At 38.7% G+C, this 15840-nt stretch overlaps 1 protein-coding gene across 1 annotated transcript in view; it reads left to right on the top strand.

Annotated features, from left to right (window-relative positions):
* The window catches only part of SLC17A1 (solute carrier family 17 member 1), a 55890-nt gene that overhangs the window by 26720 nt on the left and 13330 nt on the right, over positions 1-15840 (top strand). The window contains exons 5-11 of the mRNA XM_060111386.1: positions 3876-4109; positions 4196-4283; positions 4625-4711; positions 11062-11180; positions 11284-11445; positions 12444-12576; positions 12668-12815. Of these exons, the coding sequence (XP_059967369.1) occupies positions 3876-4109; positions 4196-4283; positions 4625-4711; positions 11062-11180; positions 11284-11445; positions 12444-12576; positions 12668-12815 (971 nt within the window). The remainder of the gene's footprint in view (positions 1-3875; positions 4110-4195; positions 4284-4624; positions 4712-11061; positions 11181-11283; positions 11446-12443; positions 12577-12667; positions 12816-15840) is intronic.

Genomic DNA, 15840 nt, shown 5'->3' with positions numbered 1-15840 from the left:
AGAACTGTGGACAATACCAAAAGTTGTAACATATGCATGACTAGAACACCAGGAAGAGTAGGAGAAAATGGGAAGAAGAAATATTTGAAAAATTAATGGCTGAGAACTTTTTGAAATTTATGGCAGACACCAAGCCACAAATCCAAGAAGCTCAGAGAATATCAAACAGGATAAATACTAAAAAGAAAAATAATCAACAAGAACAACCACCCAGACATACATATTTAAATTGCAGAAAACTAACACAAAGAGAACATCTTGAATGAAGCTAGAGGAAAGAATCGCCTACAGAGGAACAAGGATAAGAATTATGGAAGACTTCTTATCAGACACCACTCAAACATGAAGAGAGAAATGAATTCTTTAAAGTATTGAAAGAAAAAAAAAAGACACCTGCCAAACTAGAATTCTGTATCCAATGAAATTACCTCAGAAGTCAAAGAGAATAAAGATATTTTCAAGCAAAGAAAAACTGAGGGAGCTATATTGATTTCAGACAGAGCAGAATTTATACCAAGGAAGATTATCAGAGATAAAGAGGACACTGTCTAATGATAAAAGGGTCAATTCTCCAAGAAGACATAATAATCCTAACCATGTAAGTCTCTAGCAACAATCCTAAACATGTATGTCTCTAACAAAGCAGCAAAATACAGAAGGCTAAAACTGCTAGAACTAAAAGGAGAAAAGACAAATATAAAATTGGTAACTGTTTTCTATTTGTTACATCTGTTCTTTGTTACCTTTCTTTTTTCCACTCCTTTTCTTGCCTTATCTTGGTATAACTGAGCATTTTATATGATTCAATTTTATTTCTTCTCTTGATGTATCATTTATACTTTAAAAAAACTGTTTTAGTAGTTTCCCTAGGGTTTACAATATACATTTTTAATAATAGAAATCCACCATCAAATAACACTTTACTGCTTCATGTGTAGTGCAGGCACTTTATAACAGAGTATTCTTAATTCCTCTCTCCCATCTTTTGTGACACTGCTGCTATTCATTTCCCTTATCCATATGATATAAATACCCAATACAGAATTACATTATTGCTTTAAACAAGTATGTATCTTTTGCATCACTTCAAAATAAAATAATTTACACCTTCATTTATTCTTTCTTCATGCTCTTCTTTTTTAAATATAGATCCAAGTTTCTGAACTATATAATTTTCCTTCTGCATAAAGAACTTCTGTTGGTTTTACCAAAACTTCTTCTGGTTTTATATCTAATAAATCTTTGCCTAGCCCAAAGTAAAAATATCTGTTATGTTTTCTTCTAGAAGTTTTATAATTTCAGGTTTTACATTTAAATATTCATTTTTTCAATTTTTGTATATGTTGTGTTGAAGATCCTTTTTTACATATGTGTATACACTGTTCTAGCATCATTTGTCGAAAAGACTTCTTTCTTCACTGAATTGTCTTTTAAGTTTGGCAAAAAATCAATAGTTATAGGAATAATGCTACCTACCTGATTTTAAGACTTTGTTATAAAGCTACAGTAATCAAGACAGTGTGTTATTAGCATAAAGACAGAAAAGTAATCATTGAAATAGAACAGAGTGTCCAGAAATAGACTCACACACATATGAACTACTGATTTTTTTCATGATCCACAAAAGAACAAACAAACAAAATTGGACTTCACCAAAATTCAAAAAACACTGTTAAAAGACTGAAAAGACAAACCAGAGACAGTGGTAATTTTTTGAAAATCATATCTAGTAAAGGAAGTTAATCAAAACTCAATAATAAATGAAACCAACAATGCAGCACAAAAATGGAGAAAAGATGTGACTAGACACTTCATCAAAGATGATACATGGATGGCAAATACATGAAAATATGCTCCACCTCATTAGTCATTAGACATAAACAAACTAAATCCACAAAGGTATATGACTACACACCAATTCAAATGGCCAAAATTATAAAGATTGGACATAAGTGTTGTAAGAATGTGGAGGAACTGGAAGTCTCCTACACTGCTGGTGATAATTCACAATGGTACAACCAGTTTAAGCATACAGCTATCGTATGATCCAGCCATTCCACTGCTCCTAAAGAGAAATGAAAACATGTGTCCATATAGAGATGTATATATAGATTCTCATTGTAGCTTTATTTGTAATAGCCAAAAATTGGAAACAACCAACATGTTCATCAATAGGTGAATGAATGCACAAACTATGGCCCATCCATAAAATGGAGTACTGCTTAGTACTAAAAAGGGATAGGGGGCTTCCCTGGTGGCGCAGTGGTTGAGAGTCCGCCTGCCGATGCAGGGGATGCGGGTTTGTGCCCCGGTCCGGGAGGATCCCACAAGCCGCGGGGCGGCTGGGCCGGTGAGCCATGGCCGCTGAGCCTGCGCGTCTGGAGCCTGTGCTCCGCAATGGGAGAAAGGCCACAACAGTGAGAGGCCCACGTACCGAAAAAAAAAAAAAATGGGCAGAGGATCTGAATAGACATTTTTCCAGAAAAGACGTACAAATTGTCAACAGGCACATGAGAGGGTGCCCAACATCATCAGGGAAATGCAAATCAAACCCACAAGGTATCACCTCATACCTGTCAACATGGATATTATCAAAAAGACAAGAAATATCAAGTGTTGACTAAGATGTGGAGAGAAGGGAACCCTAGTGCACCGATGGTATAATGTAAATTAGTGCAGTCACTATGGAAAACAGTATGAAGGTTCTTCAAAAACTTAAAAATTAAATTACCATATCCAGCAATTCTAGTTCCGGGCATTTAGCCTAAGAAAATAAAAACACTAACTTGAAAAAATATCTACACCCCCACGTTCATTGCAGCATTATTTACAACAGCCTAAGGATCCATCCAAGGATGAATGGATAATGCAAATGCACTGTATATATACAATGGAATATTATTCAGTCATAAAAAGTAAGAAATCTTGCCATTTGTGACAACACGAATGGACCTTATTTCACCTTATGCTAAGTGAAATAAATCAGACCAAGAAAGACAAATACTATACAGTCTTGTTTATGTGTGGAATCTAAACAAACAAATGAAACTGAGCTCCTGGTTACAGAGAATAGGCTCGTCGTTGCCAGTAGCAGGGGGTCAGGGGAGGGTGGTGTTGGGCAAAATGGGTAAAGACGGTTAAAAAGTGCAGAACTTCCAGCTATAAAATAAGTTATGGGGGGACCTCCCTGGTGGTCCAGTGGTTAAGACTTTGCCTTCCAATGAGAGGGTGTGGTTTCAATCCCTGGTTGGGGAGCTAAGATCCCATGTGGCTGGCGGCCAAAAAACCAAAACAGAAGCGGTGTTGTAACAAATTCAATAAAAACTTTTTTTAAATGGTCCACATCAAAATAAATCCTTAAAAAAATTGTTATGGGGGTGTAGCATATAGCATGGTGACTATAGTTAATGATACTGTATTGTATAGTTGAAAGTTGCTAAGAGAGTAGATCTTAAAAGTTTTCATTACAACTATATATATGGTGATGAATGTTGACTAGACTTGTGATCATTTCTCAATATAGACAAATATCAAATCATTATGTTGTACACCTGAAACTAATATAATATGCCAATTATATCTAAGATTTTTTTAAAAAGCAAATATTAAACGTCTATGCTGTGACAGGTATGGGTGGTACAAATGATGCGCTTGACTGCAAAGACTTTTCGTTATAGTTGAGGGTACCAATGATAAAATGTAATTACACACAGATAATGATGTTATTAGGAATAAAGAAGTCCCATAATAGAGGATATTAGGCAGAGGGCAGCTATTTTACATGGGGTAAGCTGGAAGACCAGTTTTCCCATATTCCTGAGCATCATAGAAAATCATCTGCAGAGTGGCTAGATGTGTCTCCTTTTTCCTTTCAGAACCCTGTGTATAACTGGAGCACTGAAATCCAGGGACTCATGTTAAGTTCCATCTTCTATGGTGTACTCATCAGCCAAATTCCTGCTGGATATTTATCTGGAATATACTCCTTAAAGAGAATGGTTGGTTCTGCATTGTTCCTCAGCTCTCTGTTTACTCTGCTCATCCCATTGGCAGCTGAATTTGGAGAAGCTTTGGTCATCATATGCCGAGTAATCCAGGGACTATTCCAGGTATTAAGATAATACAAAAACTGAACCAAGAATTTAAATTCACAGAAAGTGTCAGAGATCCAATGTTCTAATCATTCTTCTTTCAGGGGATAGCATTAACAACTCAGCAAGTAGTATGGATCAAGTGGGCTCCTCCCTTGGAACAAGTCCGACTTACCTCTCTGAGTTTATCAGGTAATGATTAGGGGCCTAGAATGTTTAATCTTGTTGTCATCTCATTGTAGCATGTGCTGCCCTAGAGCCGTAAGAAATGTGTATGTTTTGAACTGTCAAGGGCTTTGGAAACCATCCTCACTTTAAAGATATGGAAATTGTCTGGGATGGAGAAGAGACTTGCTTATCTCAAACAACAGAGAAAAGAGAGAAAAGCAAATATTTTATTATTTTCTTCTGTTCGGTGTTACATGTTATACAAATATTTCACTATAAATTGTTCACTGCTACCATGAGACTACATTATTTCTACTTCCAGATGCCTGCATTCATTGGGGGTGTTCTTTGTGCCTTCTGATTAGGACTTCTACTAGGACCCTGTGTTGTCCTACTTATAACAGGATTCATCTGTGACTCCCTGGGATGGCCTTTGGTCTTTTATATTTTTGGTGAGTCTCTGTCTATAAAAATCCCAGTCATTATTCAGAATTTTTAAAACTTAAAAATAAAAATGGAATACCATAGTTTATATGAAGTTAGCAATATTAAAAATCATAAATCCCATTGAAGAAAAAAGAGCAGTCAACATTCATGAATTTCTTATTATAAGCAAGACATCATGCTCAGAACTATACATGCATTACTGTATATAATTTCACAATTCTACAACATCGATGCTACAGATACATATCCCTTACATGAAACTCTTGGGGAAAGGGATGATCAGAATAGATCAAAGATTATATGAGTATACTATTTATACTTAACATCCCAAGCAAAATTTAGAGCATCATCTCATAATCAAACACATTAATTTCTGAAGTGAAACATGAAATTCTCATAAATTGGAATAAATGAAAAACTATAAAGGATTGGGGTTTCTAAATAAGTTAGAAAATCACTTTTGGCTTTCAAATCTTGGTTTCAGATTTGTGGATAAGGGACTGTGGATGGGTGCTACTGTGCTCGTTTGATATGTAAGGAAAAGTACAGAGACTTAATTCAGAAAGATCTACTACTAAGTGATTCTTTAAAATGGTAAATAAAGATGTGGCAGAATCAAATGGATAGAGCAGTAATCAGGTGCTAGCAAAATGGAAGCTAATACCACCCCCAGGTCCAAAAGGGCAAGCAAGGGTGTAGTCGATGGGAATCTACTAGGAGAGAGTCCTGTAGAAATGGCTGCTTTGAGAGGACCCATGACTTTTCATAAAAGAGCTATAGACTGACGCAATGCTAGGAAAGGTGATAACTAGAGAAAAAGACACCCTAATTTCATTCAGCTCTCTCTCATCTTCTGCTCAAGCTTTCTGCTTCCTAAATCTATCTGGAAAGCAGAGAGCATAGGGGCCGGTTGATATTCATTCAAGTCAGCCATCTGTGGCCAAAGCAGGGTAAAGAAGGGCAGAGAGTGGATCTAGAGGGACAAACAGGGAACCCCCAATACCCACAGTGAGCAAATGGCAGAGGCATGTCTTCCATCCTCATAATTTCATTGTTCTTCATCACTGCATTAGTCATCAGTAGTAAGTAATGGTCAGTATAGTGATATTACACAAACCCCATGTCAGGAAAGGGCTGGAAGACTTGGAACTGTCTAACCTGGTGAAATGAAAACTTGAGCAGGCATGCCTTGCAGGACTCTCATGTAAGAGAAATGCATACCTGCTCTGCATTACAAAACTAAAACTAATACACAGGAAATTATAGGGAGGTGAAGTTTCAGCTCCATGTAAGAAAAACTTTTCAATAATTAACGCTGCCCAACATTGCTGATCAAAATTTGGGTGAGCTCCAATATTCATGGTGTATTCATATTTCAACGTCATATACATGTATACAGCAACATTTGTCATTTGTAATTTTCATGGGTGGCTCTATGAAGCGCAAAGAAAGGGACTGTGCATTATACTATGATAACAGCTTTACCATGAATTGCCCCATCTGCTTTTTCTTATCACTTAGAATAGGGGAAGAGTGTCATCACTTAGATGGCAGCAGTATAGGGATTTAGGTGTTACCTCCACAACTCTTACAATGAGTCATACGGTGCCCATAGATGTGAAATAACCTGCCCAAGTTAGTGGCAGATGCAAACTAAAACCAGGATGTTTTGTGGTTCAATTTGAATGCTCTTCTCAATAAAGTTAAATAAATCTAATCAATACTATTTTAAAGAACAAAGTAATACCTGCTTTTAAGCAGCTGTTAATTGCTGGGGAAAATTACCATACAGAACAATTTGAACCATACACTCACATTTGTACTTAAAAGGGCCTGACTGTCCTGCCATGTTTCTCTCCATAAATACTATTTCAAACTTCTCAAAACTACTCTCCTCAAATCTCTAAAATGGCTCCCTTTCCCTGATGTCTCTTTCAAGTTACCTCCCTTTTAAGAGTCAAAATTATTGAACAACCTGTCTACACCCACTGCCCCCATTTCCTAGCCACCCACTGTCTCCTCAACTTATATCTGACTAAGTGTCTGATCCATTCTACTATCAAGAGAGCCCTTGCCAAGGTCACTTATGGCTTCCATCAGAGCTAGAGCTGCTCTGAAGCCCAGGCAGGAGGGGCCTTGCCTTGGATTCTACATTGTAGTGAGCCCATTCTGGCCCCCCTCCAGCCAAGCCTTCTTCATAGGGTAGAAGTCTATGGCATCAAAATTAGAGGCTCATCAGAGCCCATGACCTTCCTTCTAATGATCACTCCCAGAATTTTTTGCTCATATACAACCAAGGCTTTTTCAGAACTGGCAGGACTCTTCCCCACATTCACTGAATTGAGGCTGGGCCGGGAGGTGACAGGTAAAACTATTTACAGAGAATGTAAATGGAGCATGATGGGGAAGCCAAGAATTTCTATACAGAGCCATTCAAAACCCCTAGTCGTGTGGGACTGGATCTGGGTGGGAACAGAAGAGGTCAAGTCCCAGATCAGTGACCAGGGATTTGTGACCAGTGGAATCTAAGAATTCTAAATTTAAACCCTTCTCCCCGGGTCATTTTCTTTCCTCTGGCTTCTTTCAAAATTTTCTCTCTTTTATTTTCTGCAGTTTGAATATGATATGCCTACATGTAAATTGATTGATTGATTGATTGATTGATATTCATCCTTTTTGTGTTCTCTGAGCTTCCTCTATCTGTGGTTTTGTGTCTATCATTACTTTGGGGAAATTCTCAGTAATTATTGCTTCAAATATTTCTTCTGTTCCTTTCTCTTACTTCTCTTTCTGATATTCCCATTACATGTATACTACACTATTGTAATTGTCCCACAATTCTTGGATATTCTGTTCTTTTTTATTCTTTTACTCTATTTGCAATTCAGGTTTGGAAGTTTCTATGGACATTTCTTGAAGCTCAGTGATTTTTCCTCGACCGTGTCTAGTCTCTTAATGAGCTCGTTAAAGGCATTCTTCATTTCTGTTACAGTGTTTTTGATTTCTAGCATTTTCTTTTGAATCCTTATTAGCGTTTCCATCTCTCTACTTACATTACTCATGTTTTTGTATGTTGTCTGCTTTTTCCATAAGCATTTTTTTTTTTTTTTTCTTTTTGCGGTATGTGGGCCTCTCACTGTTGTGGCCTCTCCCGTTGCGGAGCACAGGCTCCGGATGCGCAGGCCCAGCGGCCATGGCTCACGGGCCCAGCCACTCCGTGGCATATGGGATCCTCCCAGACCGGGGCACGAACCCGTATCCCCTGCATCGGCAGGCGGACTCTTAACCACTTGCGCCACCAGGGAGGCCCTCCATAAGCATTTTAATCATAGTTGTTTTAAATTCTAGATCTGATCATTCCAACACCTCTGCTGTGTCTCAGTCTGGATCTGATGCTTGCACTGTCTCTTCAAACTACATTTTTTGTCTGTTAGCGTGCCTCATGTTTTTCTTGTTGAAAGCTAACAAGATATACTAGGTAAAAGGAACTGAGAAAAATAGCCCTTTAGTGTGAGGTTTTATGTTTCTCTGGCTAGGGGTTAGGCTGTGCTTACTGTGTGCTATAGTTATAAGTTTCAGAGGCTACAGCTTCCTCTGGTGTCTTTGTTTTTGTCTTTCCTTGTCTTTGAGTTTCTCTAGAGACTTCTTAAACGTGCAGTTCTTCTAGGTGGATTCCCAATAACGTGCAGAACACTTTTGATGTGGTGGTAAGGTGTGTACATAGGGAGACAGTGTTCTATAGTCCTGTGATTAGGTATCAGTATTTTAGTGAGCCTCTGCCCCAAACTTGACCTTCACAAGTCCTTCTCAGTTTTTTTTCCCCCTCCTTAAGTGAGACAGGAGGAAGGGGCTGGAATTGGATATTTCCCTTCCCTTAAGTTGGTTAGGCTCTGGCAAAACAGTTTCCCTTTGAGCAGTTTTTGTTAAGAACAGAATGCTCTAGACATAATTCAAAATAGCTACTTTTCCCTTCCTCTCCTGGAAGGATGGAGGGATTTTTCTCTTATATTCACTGTGAGAACCTGGTAGGTGTTCTGGAGGTAAAACTCACAGAAGTGTGAGGGGTCTTCTTAAGACTGGGCCCCCTATCCCCAGACTTTTCATCTCTCAAACTTGTCTACACTGAACCTAAAGCAAGCCATCAATTGCTAGGTTTTCCTACCCTAGAACTGACTGGTTCCAATGGAGTTTTCTGTTTCTGGGCTTCTGTTCTGGGAAATTGTAATTCTCTGTATCTGCCTGTCTGTCTCTCTAGAGACAGGAAGGCAGTGGTTTGCCCTGTGACCTCAATTCTCTGATGGATCAAAGAAGAGTTATTGATTTTTAGTTTGTTCAACATTTTCCTTGTTGTAAGGATGGGAGTGATAACTTCTAAACTCCTTATATGCCTCCCAAATGCTGGCCAAGCTCCATGACCATAAATCAAGTGTAAGTTTTTCAGTCCACATTTGACCTGAACTCTCAATCATATTCAACAATACCATTCTTTCCCTCATGCCTTTGCCTCTGACTCCATGCACTGAACCTCAGTGACTGGACATTTCCTTCTCATCTCAGTCTCTCTGACCCTGTTCTTCTTGCAATGGACTTCATCCTTCTGGCCATTCCCTCTCAGTCTCCTTTGCAGACTTCCCCTCTTCTACTTGCCATTAACTGTTGTCTTTCTTCAAAGCTTCTCTCCAGCCTCCTCCTCTAGGGCTATTTTCCCTCCCTAGACAATATAATCCATGCTTAAGTGTCAGTTACCACTTACTAATCATGTGTCCCTGGGTAAGCAAGCAGATCGTTCTGAGCATCAGTTTTCTTATTTTGAAAAAGAGCTAATAGTATCAAATGTATTTTCTGAGGGTTAAGTACAATAATATAGAGAAATATATGTATTGCATGTGTATTTATTAGGTGCTCACTTTTCTTCATTTACATTTTGCCTTGGGTTTGGGCTCTCAGGTCACAGAATGTGGTGGAAATGGTATATCGTCAAAGTATTCTTTTAATGTTGTCTTAAAGTGTGTTGTAAACATCTGAGATCTTACAGTGGCTCCAGGTTTCCACATGGTCTGATCTCATTACCTCTCATCCTCATCGATTTCCACCCTCACCTTTCTCCCTGCCCAGTGACACTGGCCTCATAACTCTGGGCTTTGGTACTTATTTCTCCCTCTGCCTGGAGTGTCTGTGCCCCATCCACATCCTAGCCTTCCCTGAACATGGTACTCCTTCCTTCCTCCCCCCATAACTCTTCTCCATAGCTCTTTTCACTGACATTTACTACCTTTTATTTAACTACTTTTCATTATCTTTGTCTCATCCATTAGAAACTAAAGTCTGTGAAGGCAGGGCTTTGTCTGTTTTATTCACTGTTGTATTCCCAGGACCTAGAATGGTTCATGGTACATAATGGACATTTAACCAATATTTGTCAGATGAATGAATGCAATTCTGGAAGCCTGACTACTGAGTACTACATACTCCCTGTTCTAACAGAGGATTCCTTATGATCAGATCATTAGTATAAAAAACTGAAAAACAACAAATAATTTGGCAAACTCTTATGGGACTTGGACAATCCCTAAGGCCTGGTCTGCATCTTAGGAGCATAGCTAAGGCCTAGCTCTCAAAACCGGGTGATTGGGGCTTCCCTGGTGGCGCAGTGGTTGAGAATCTGCCTGCTAATGCAGGGGACACGGGTTCGAGCCCTGGTCTGGGAGGATCCCACATGCCGCAGAGCAACTAGGCCTGTGAACCACAACTACTGAGCCTGTGGGTCTGGAGCCTGTGCTCTGCAACAAGAGAGGCCGCAATAGTGAGAGGCCCGTGCACCGCAATGAAGAGTGGCCCCGCTTGCCACAACTAGAGAAAGCCCTCTCACAGAAATGAAGGCCCAACACAACAAAAATAAATTAATTAATAAACTCCTACCCCCAACATCTTTAAAATAAGATTGATTTAAAAGTAAGATTTAACTTTAAAAAACAAACAAACAAGCAAAAAATACTGGGTGATTATCAAGCCCTGTGTGGGCTCAGCTATGCCATACTCTCACAGTAGAACACATTAGGAATCTGTAGAGATGATGGCCTAAGAGCAGGGAGGCCCAGCTCTCCTGAGTGGAGAAAAATAGAGGCTAGATCAGGAGAGGCCAGAGGGTTTACCACCATTTCTGTAAAATTCATTCTGTCGAGAGAGGCAGCTATGGATACAGAGAAAACTATCAAAATGTGAGCTTTGTTGCAAAGTTCCAAAAAAGAAAAGAGGAGGTCTAGGTTCTCACACAAATAATGAAAAATGCCAGTTTGGAAAAGAAACTCACTATAGACAGAAGCAATTCCAATTCTAACTTGTCCTGTTCCAATAGGTATTTGTGGTTGTGCCTTAAGTCTTCTCTGGTTCGTTCTGTTTTATGAGGACCCAAAGGACCACCCGTGTATAAGCAAAAGTGAGAAGGAATACATCACGTCCGCCCTCACCCAGCAGGTAGAACACGCATGCTCCACTTTGGTATCTCCCAGATTCTGTGCCAAATAAAATGTGCTCCATCTTGTCCTAATGTGCTAACAATTAATGGGTTCCTTTCCAGGTCAGTTCAAGTGCACCATCTCTGCCCATCAAGGCTATGCTTAAGTCTCCTCCACTCTGGGTCATTTCCCTCTGTAATTTTGCTTTTTTCTGGGCAAATAGCTTCCTGAGTCTGTATACACCAATGTTTATCAACTCCAAGTTTCATATTAATGTAAAAGAGGTAAGTACACCTTCTGTTCTTCACTTTATGAAGGACTTTGCACCCATTTCCTTTTCTCTCATGACTCTAGTCCTAGGTCTTGCCCAGCCCTATACTACTTAGCTGATGTTCTTTACCTGGAGACGTCACTGTTTCCAATTATTAGGTCAACATTGCCCAGAACAAAAGGTGTACACATGGTGTCTAACATTCCCACAACAATACACACTCACCCACATTCCCACAGATTCCCTATCTCCCATTCCCTGTATCACCCTTATGTATTCCTTAAGGCTCAACACCATTGTTCCCTGCAGGGTCGGATCCTTTCCTGAAAGTCAGTTGGCCAGGCTCTACCACCCTTTCCAGCTCATACCAATCCTCTCCCCTGGGGAAAGGCAAAGAGTCCTGGGTTGTGAACCCATGACTCACAGCTTGCTCTGAAAGGACTGGAACTTTCATTGGTTGTCTGACTTGGAGAATTACTGATGCCTGGAACCTTCTGTTGTTTGATGCCATAGTAACCAGAAAAGACTCTAGAAATGGAGTCTGGGCTTGCCATTTTGAGACATTCTATAATGAACTTCCAGTAACCCAGCCTAGTGACCAGTGTAACAGTGAGGTCACTTAAGCTCTCTAAGATTCAATTTTATCTTCCATGAGATCATGGATTTGCTGCAAGGATTAACAGCAGCTGGTCCACAATAAGCACCATATACATGTTTTCAATTGTTATCTCTATCATTTTCCCCACAGACAGCATTTCCTATTCCCAACATAGTTTTCCTCTCTACCATCTAGGACTTTCAGGTCCCAACAGAAAATTAGGCAGATTGTGATGACTGTTTCTGACGTCAAAATGATTTTTCTCTTTCTCTTGGGTAGTGTGTCCCCAGAAGTAACTCTGGGATTGTACATTGATGGTTTTCTATATGACAATACAAATTTTTAGATACTGAATTTCAGTGTAGGGATTATCCTGTTTCTCATACTCACTCACAATAACATTCCCTCCTCAGAATGGGCTGCTGTCTTCCCTCCCCCATTTGTTTGCCTGGATTTTTGCTATCCTAGCAGGTCATATGGCAGACGTCTTCCTGTCCAGGAATATTCTCAGCCTACTCACCATCCGGAAACTCTTCACCTTGCTAGGTAAGAAAAAGCCAGGACATTCAAGCACTTTGGGGTACTTCACCCCCTTCTTTGGGATGCACCTGACTGTGTTGTCTGAATCACTCCCCAGGACTTCTCCTGCCTGCCCTCTTCAGCCTGTGCCTGCTTTACCTGAGTTCCAGCTTCCATGGCACTATGATTTTCCTGATACTTGCTAATGCAACAGGAAGCTTTTGTATGGGTGGAATATTAATAAATGTCTTGGATATTGCTCCCAGGTAAGGTTTTAAAAATCTCTTTCTTTCTTGTATCCAAGTTCTCAAAGTTTTAAGATTTCAAGTATTTTGGAACTGATGGTCAGCAAGTCAAAAGTTCTGAAGAAGCATCTATATAGGTCAGACATATAACTTAAATAATATTTATATACCAAATGATATATGCAAATGTATGCAACTCTCACATGTGTATGAAGAAGTATAGTCCAGTGATCAGGAGAACAGATTCTAGTCAGACTATTGGGTTTCATGACCATTTTCCTCAAACAAAATACTTACTTTCTCAACACCTGTTTCTCACCTATAAAATGGGAGTAATAAAAAAATGCTTACCTCATAAAGTTATCCTCACAAGAGGATTAAACAAGTTAATATAGTCAAGTACATAGAATAGTGCCTGGAACATAGCAAACATGTATAAGGGTTAACTGATCCATTTAAAATGTTATTATACCATGTTTATATATTATTACTCATGAAGAAAAGCCATCAGTTAGTAATATTTATTTTGTAACTAAGGAAACTGAGTTTCAGATACTTAATTGTCAGCCTAAGATGTCATCACTGGCTTGGAAATTAGGTAGGATTTTAATTCAGATCTCTGTGACAAAGAACTTTTCCTCTTTTTACTATGTTATGCCTTTTTTTAGATATAATAAGTGTGACTAATGGAAGCAGTTCTGTCATTTGCACAACTCCAGGGGACACTCTTCACATTGTACTTTATAGGGCTAGCACTCTCTGGAGAACATAGATCCAATATGAACAGAATTCTTTGAAGTTTTGTAAAGCAGTGACCTGGCGTAGAGAGGCAAAAATAAACCAAGAGTAATCTACTTTGTCACAATTCTGTAAAGAATCTTGCCCATCAGATCTACACTAGGTGAAGGCCAGAGTAATGAAGACATGTATCCATTTGATTTATTGAGTTCTGAGACCCTCCTTAAAAATGCCTGCATGTATTCTGATTACTTGGAATTATATAAAGACATAAACGGATTATTTGATATAGAATACACAATGCCACCTGAGCCATATGCACTCTGAAAAACAGGTAAATTAAGAATGTATATACAAATAGATAAAGGAAATTATAAATAGCCACCATTTACTGAGTATTTTTTATGTGCCTGTTATGCCCCAGTGTGAGATAATATTGTCCACATAGTGTGGATAAGGAAACAAAAGACCAGGGAAATGAATGTATGTAAAGTCACATGATTAGTAATAAGTAGAGGGAAGGTTCATACCTAGAATGTCTGCCTCCAGAGCCGTCTAGATGTAGTCAATGCCTCACTAGTGTTATTTACCAGTACCTGGTCATTAAGATGGGAAATATCTCAGCCAGCAATGGCTTGGATAACATAGAACTTGACCTGAGTTGCATCATTCTAATGGGCCCAAATACCATGTTAGCCAGGTAATTTTGTAGCATCAGAGAAGATATACTAATAAACAATTTGGAAATATTCTTAGTCTCTTAAGCTAATTCATCCTCAATATTTAGGGCATATGTGCATTATGTCACAAACATATTAATTTATAATGCTTAAACTTTTTAATGGTTGGGGATGAAACTTATTCCTAATATTCCTAACCATATACTTCCCTTGCCTATTAAAAAGAGTCCCCTTAGAGGATAAATTACTCAACTGTCCTTTTAGGGGAATTTGGTCTTTGCTAGAACTGAGGAATAGGACAAGTGATTATATTTTTTGAGCATAACAAAGGCGTCAAGGAAGAAGAGGAGACACAGATGTGGTTCTGTGAGAATACTGTTTGGGAAATGAAATTGAGTGAGACAGAGAAGACCTGGGAATGTAGTGACCATCTCTTTGGTGGGTAGCATGAGTGGAAAAGCACAGAGGATTCTAAAGATGCTGTGTGATACATTAAGCAGGCACTGTCATCCCCTTGACATTCTTAAAGGGAGGCTCCAAAATTTTTTTAATTGCTTTTAATTATTTTTGACTGATGGATGGGTCATGCACCCTTGAATTTCCCCCCATGTGGGACTGAAGTATAGTTCAGGTATCTGAATCTTATTTACATTCTACTAAATCATTATTACACCAAAATATAAAATCAATTAAATTGAAAGTCGACTTTAGCAGCTATTTACCCTTCCAAAATGCTTTTACCATGGGTTATTGCAGCTGAAGAATAAGCAGTTTTAGAGCTAATGGCTTTCCAGGAAACTGTCCTGCATTAAAACAATCTCAAGGTTGTTTTCATTCCCCATATCAAATACCTACTGTTTGGGATTTGGGTGGCATGAGGTATGGAGCATATAAAGCTCTCACCTTGCTACTCTCAGATTAGTGAACTGCTCCATACTTTGGATGTGTAATGATTTTCAGAGTAATTGTCCTAGCACTCAGGACTCTTGACACTGGGGATTTTGTTTATATCTCTAATTATGAAATGAAAGCGCCTCTTTCAGTAAAAATAGGTTAAATCCTTTCCCACCACCACAGCATGCCAAAGACTTCTGAATCTGAAAAGACAGCATAGTCATTAAAGGTGCTATAGTTACTGAATATATAATAGGATAAATACAAAGAACTCCACACCTAGACTTGTTATTGCAAAACTGTGAAAAAAGAGAGAACTCTTTTAAAAACAGCTGTATACAAAAGACATTACTTTCAAAGGAGCAATAGTAATACTGACAACTGCCTTCTCAACAGAAACTATGAAAGCTAGAAGCCAATTCCTAACATGTTACAAAAAAAAAAAAAATCATTGTTAACCTAGAAGTCTTTGTCCAGCAAACATTTCCTTCAAGAATTAAGGTAATATAAAAACATTTTTCAGACAAACTGGGAATTCATCCACAGCAGACCTCCAGTGAAAGAATTATTAAATGGGAATTCTTCAGGCAGAAGTAAAATAATCACAGATGAAACATAGAGGTATAGAAACAAATGAAGAGAGACAGAGAGGAAAAATATTAGAGTAAATCCAGTAATTACTGAATTCACAAAACAAAAACAATAATACCCTATAGGGTATAAAATATATAAAT

Source organism: Mesoplodon densirostris, chromosome 10 (assembly GCF_025265405.1).
Source record: "Mesoplodon densirostris isolate mMesDen1 chromosome 10, mMesDen1 primary haplotype, whole genome shotgun sequence".
Taxonomy (NCBI): Eukaryota; Metazoa; Chordata; class Mammalia; order Artiodactyla; family Ziphiidae; genus Mesoplodon; species Mesoplodon densirostris.
This window is presented reverse-complemented; position numbering and strand designations above follow the sequence as displayed.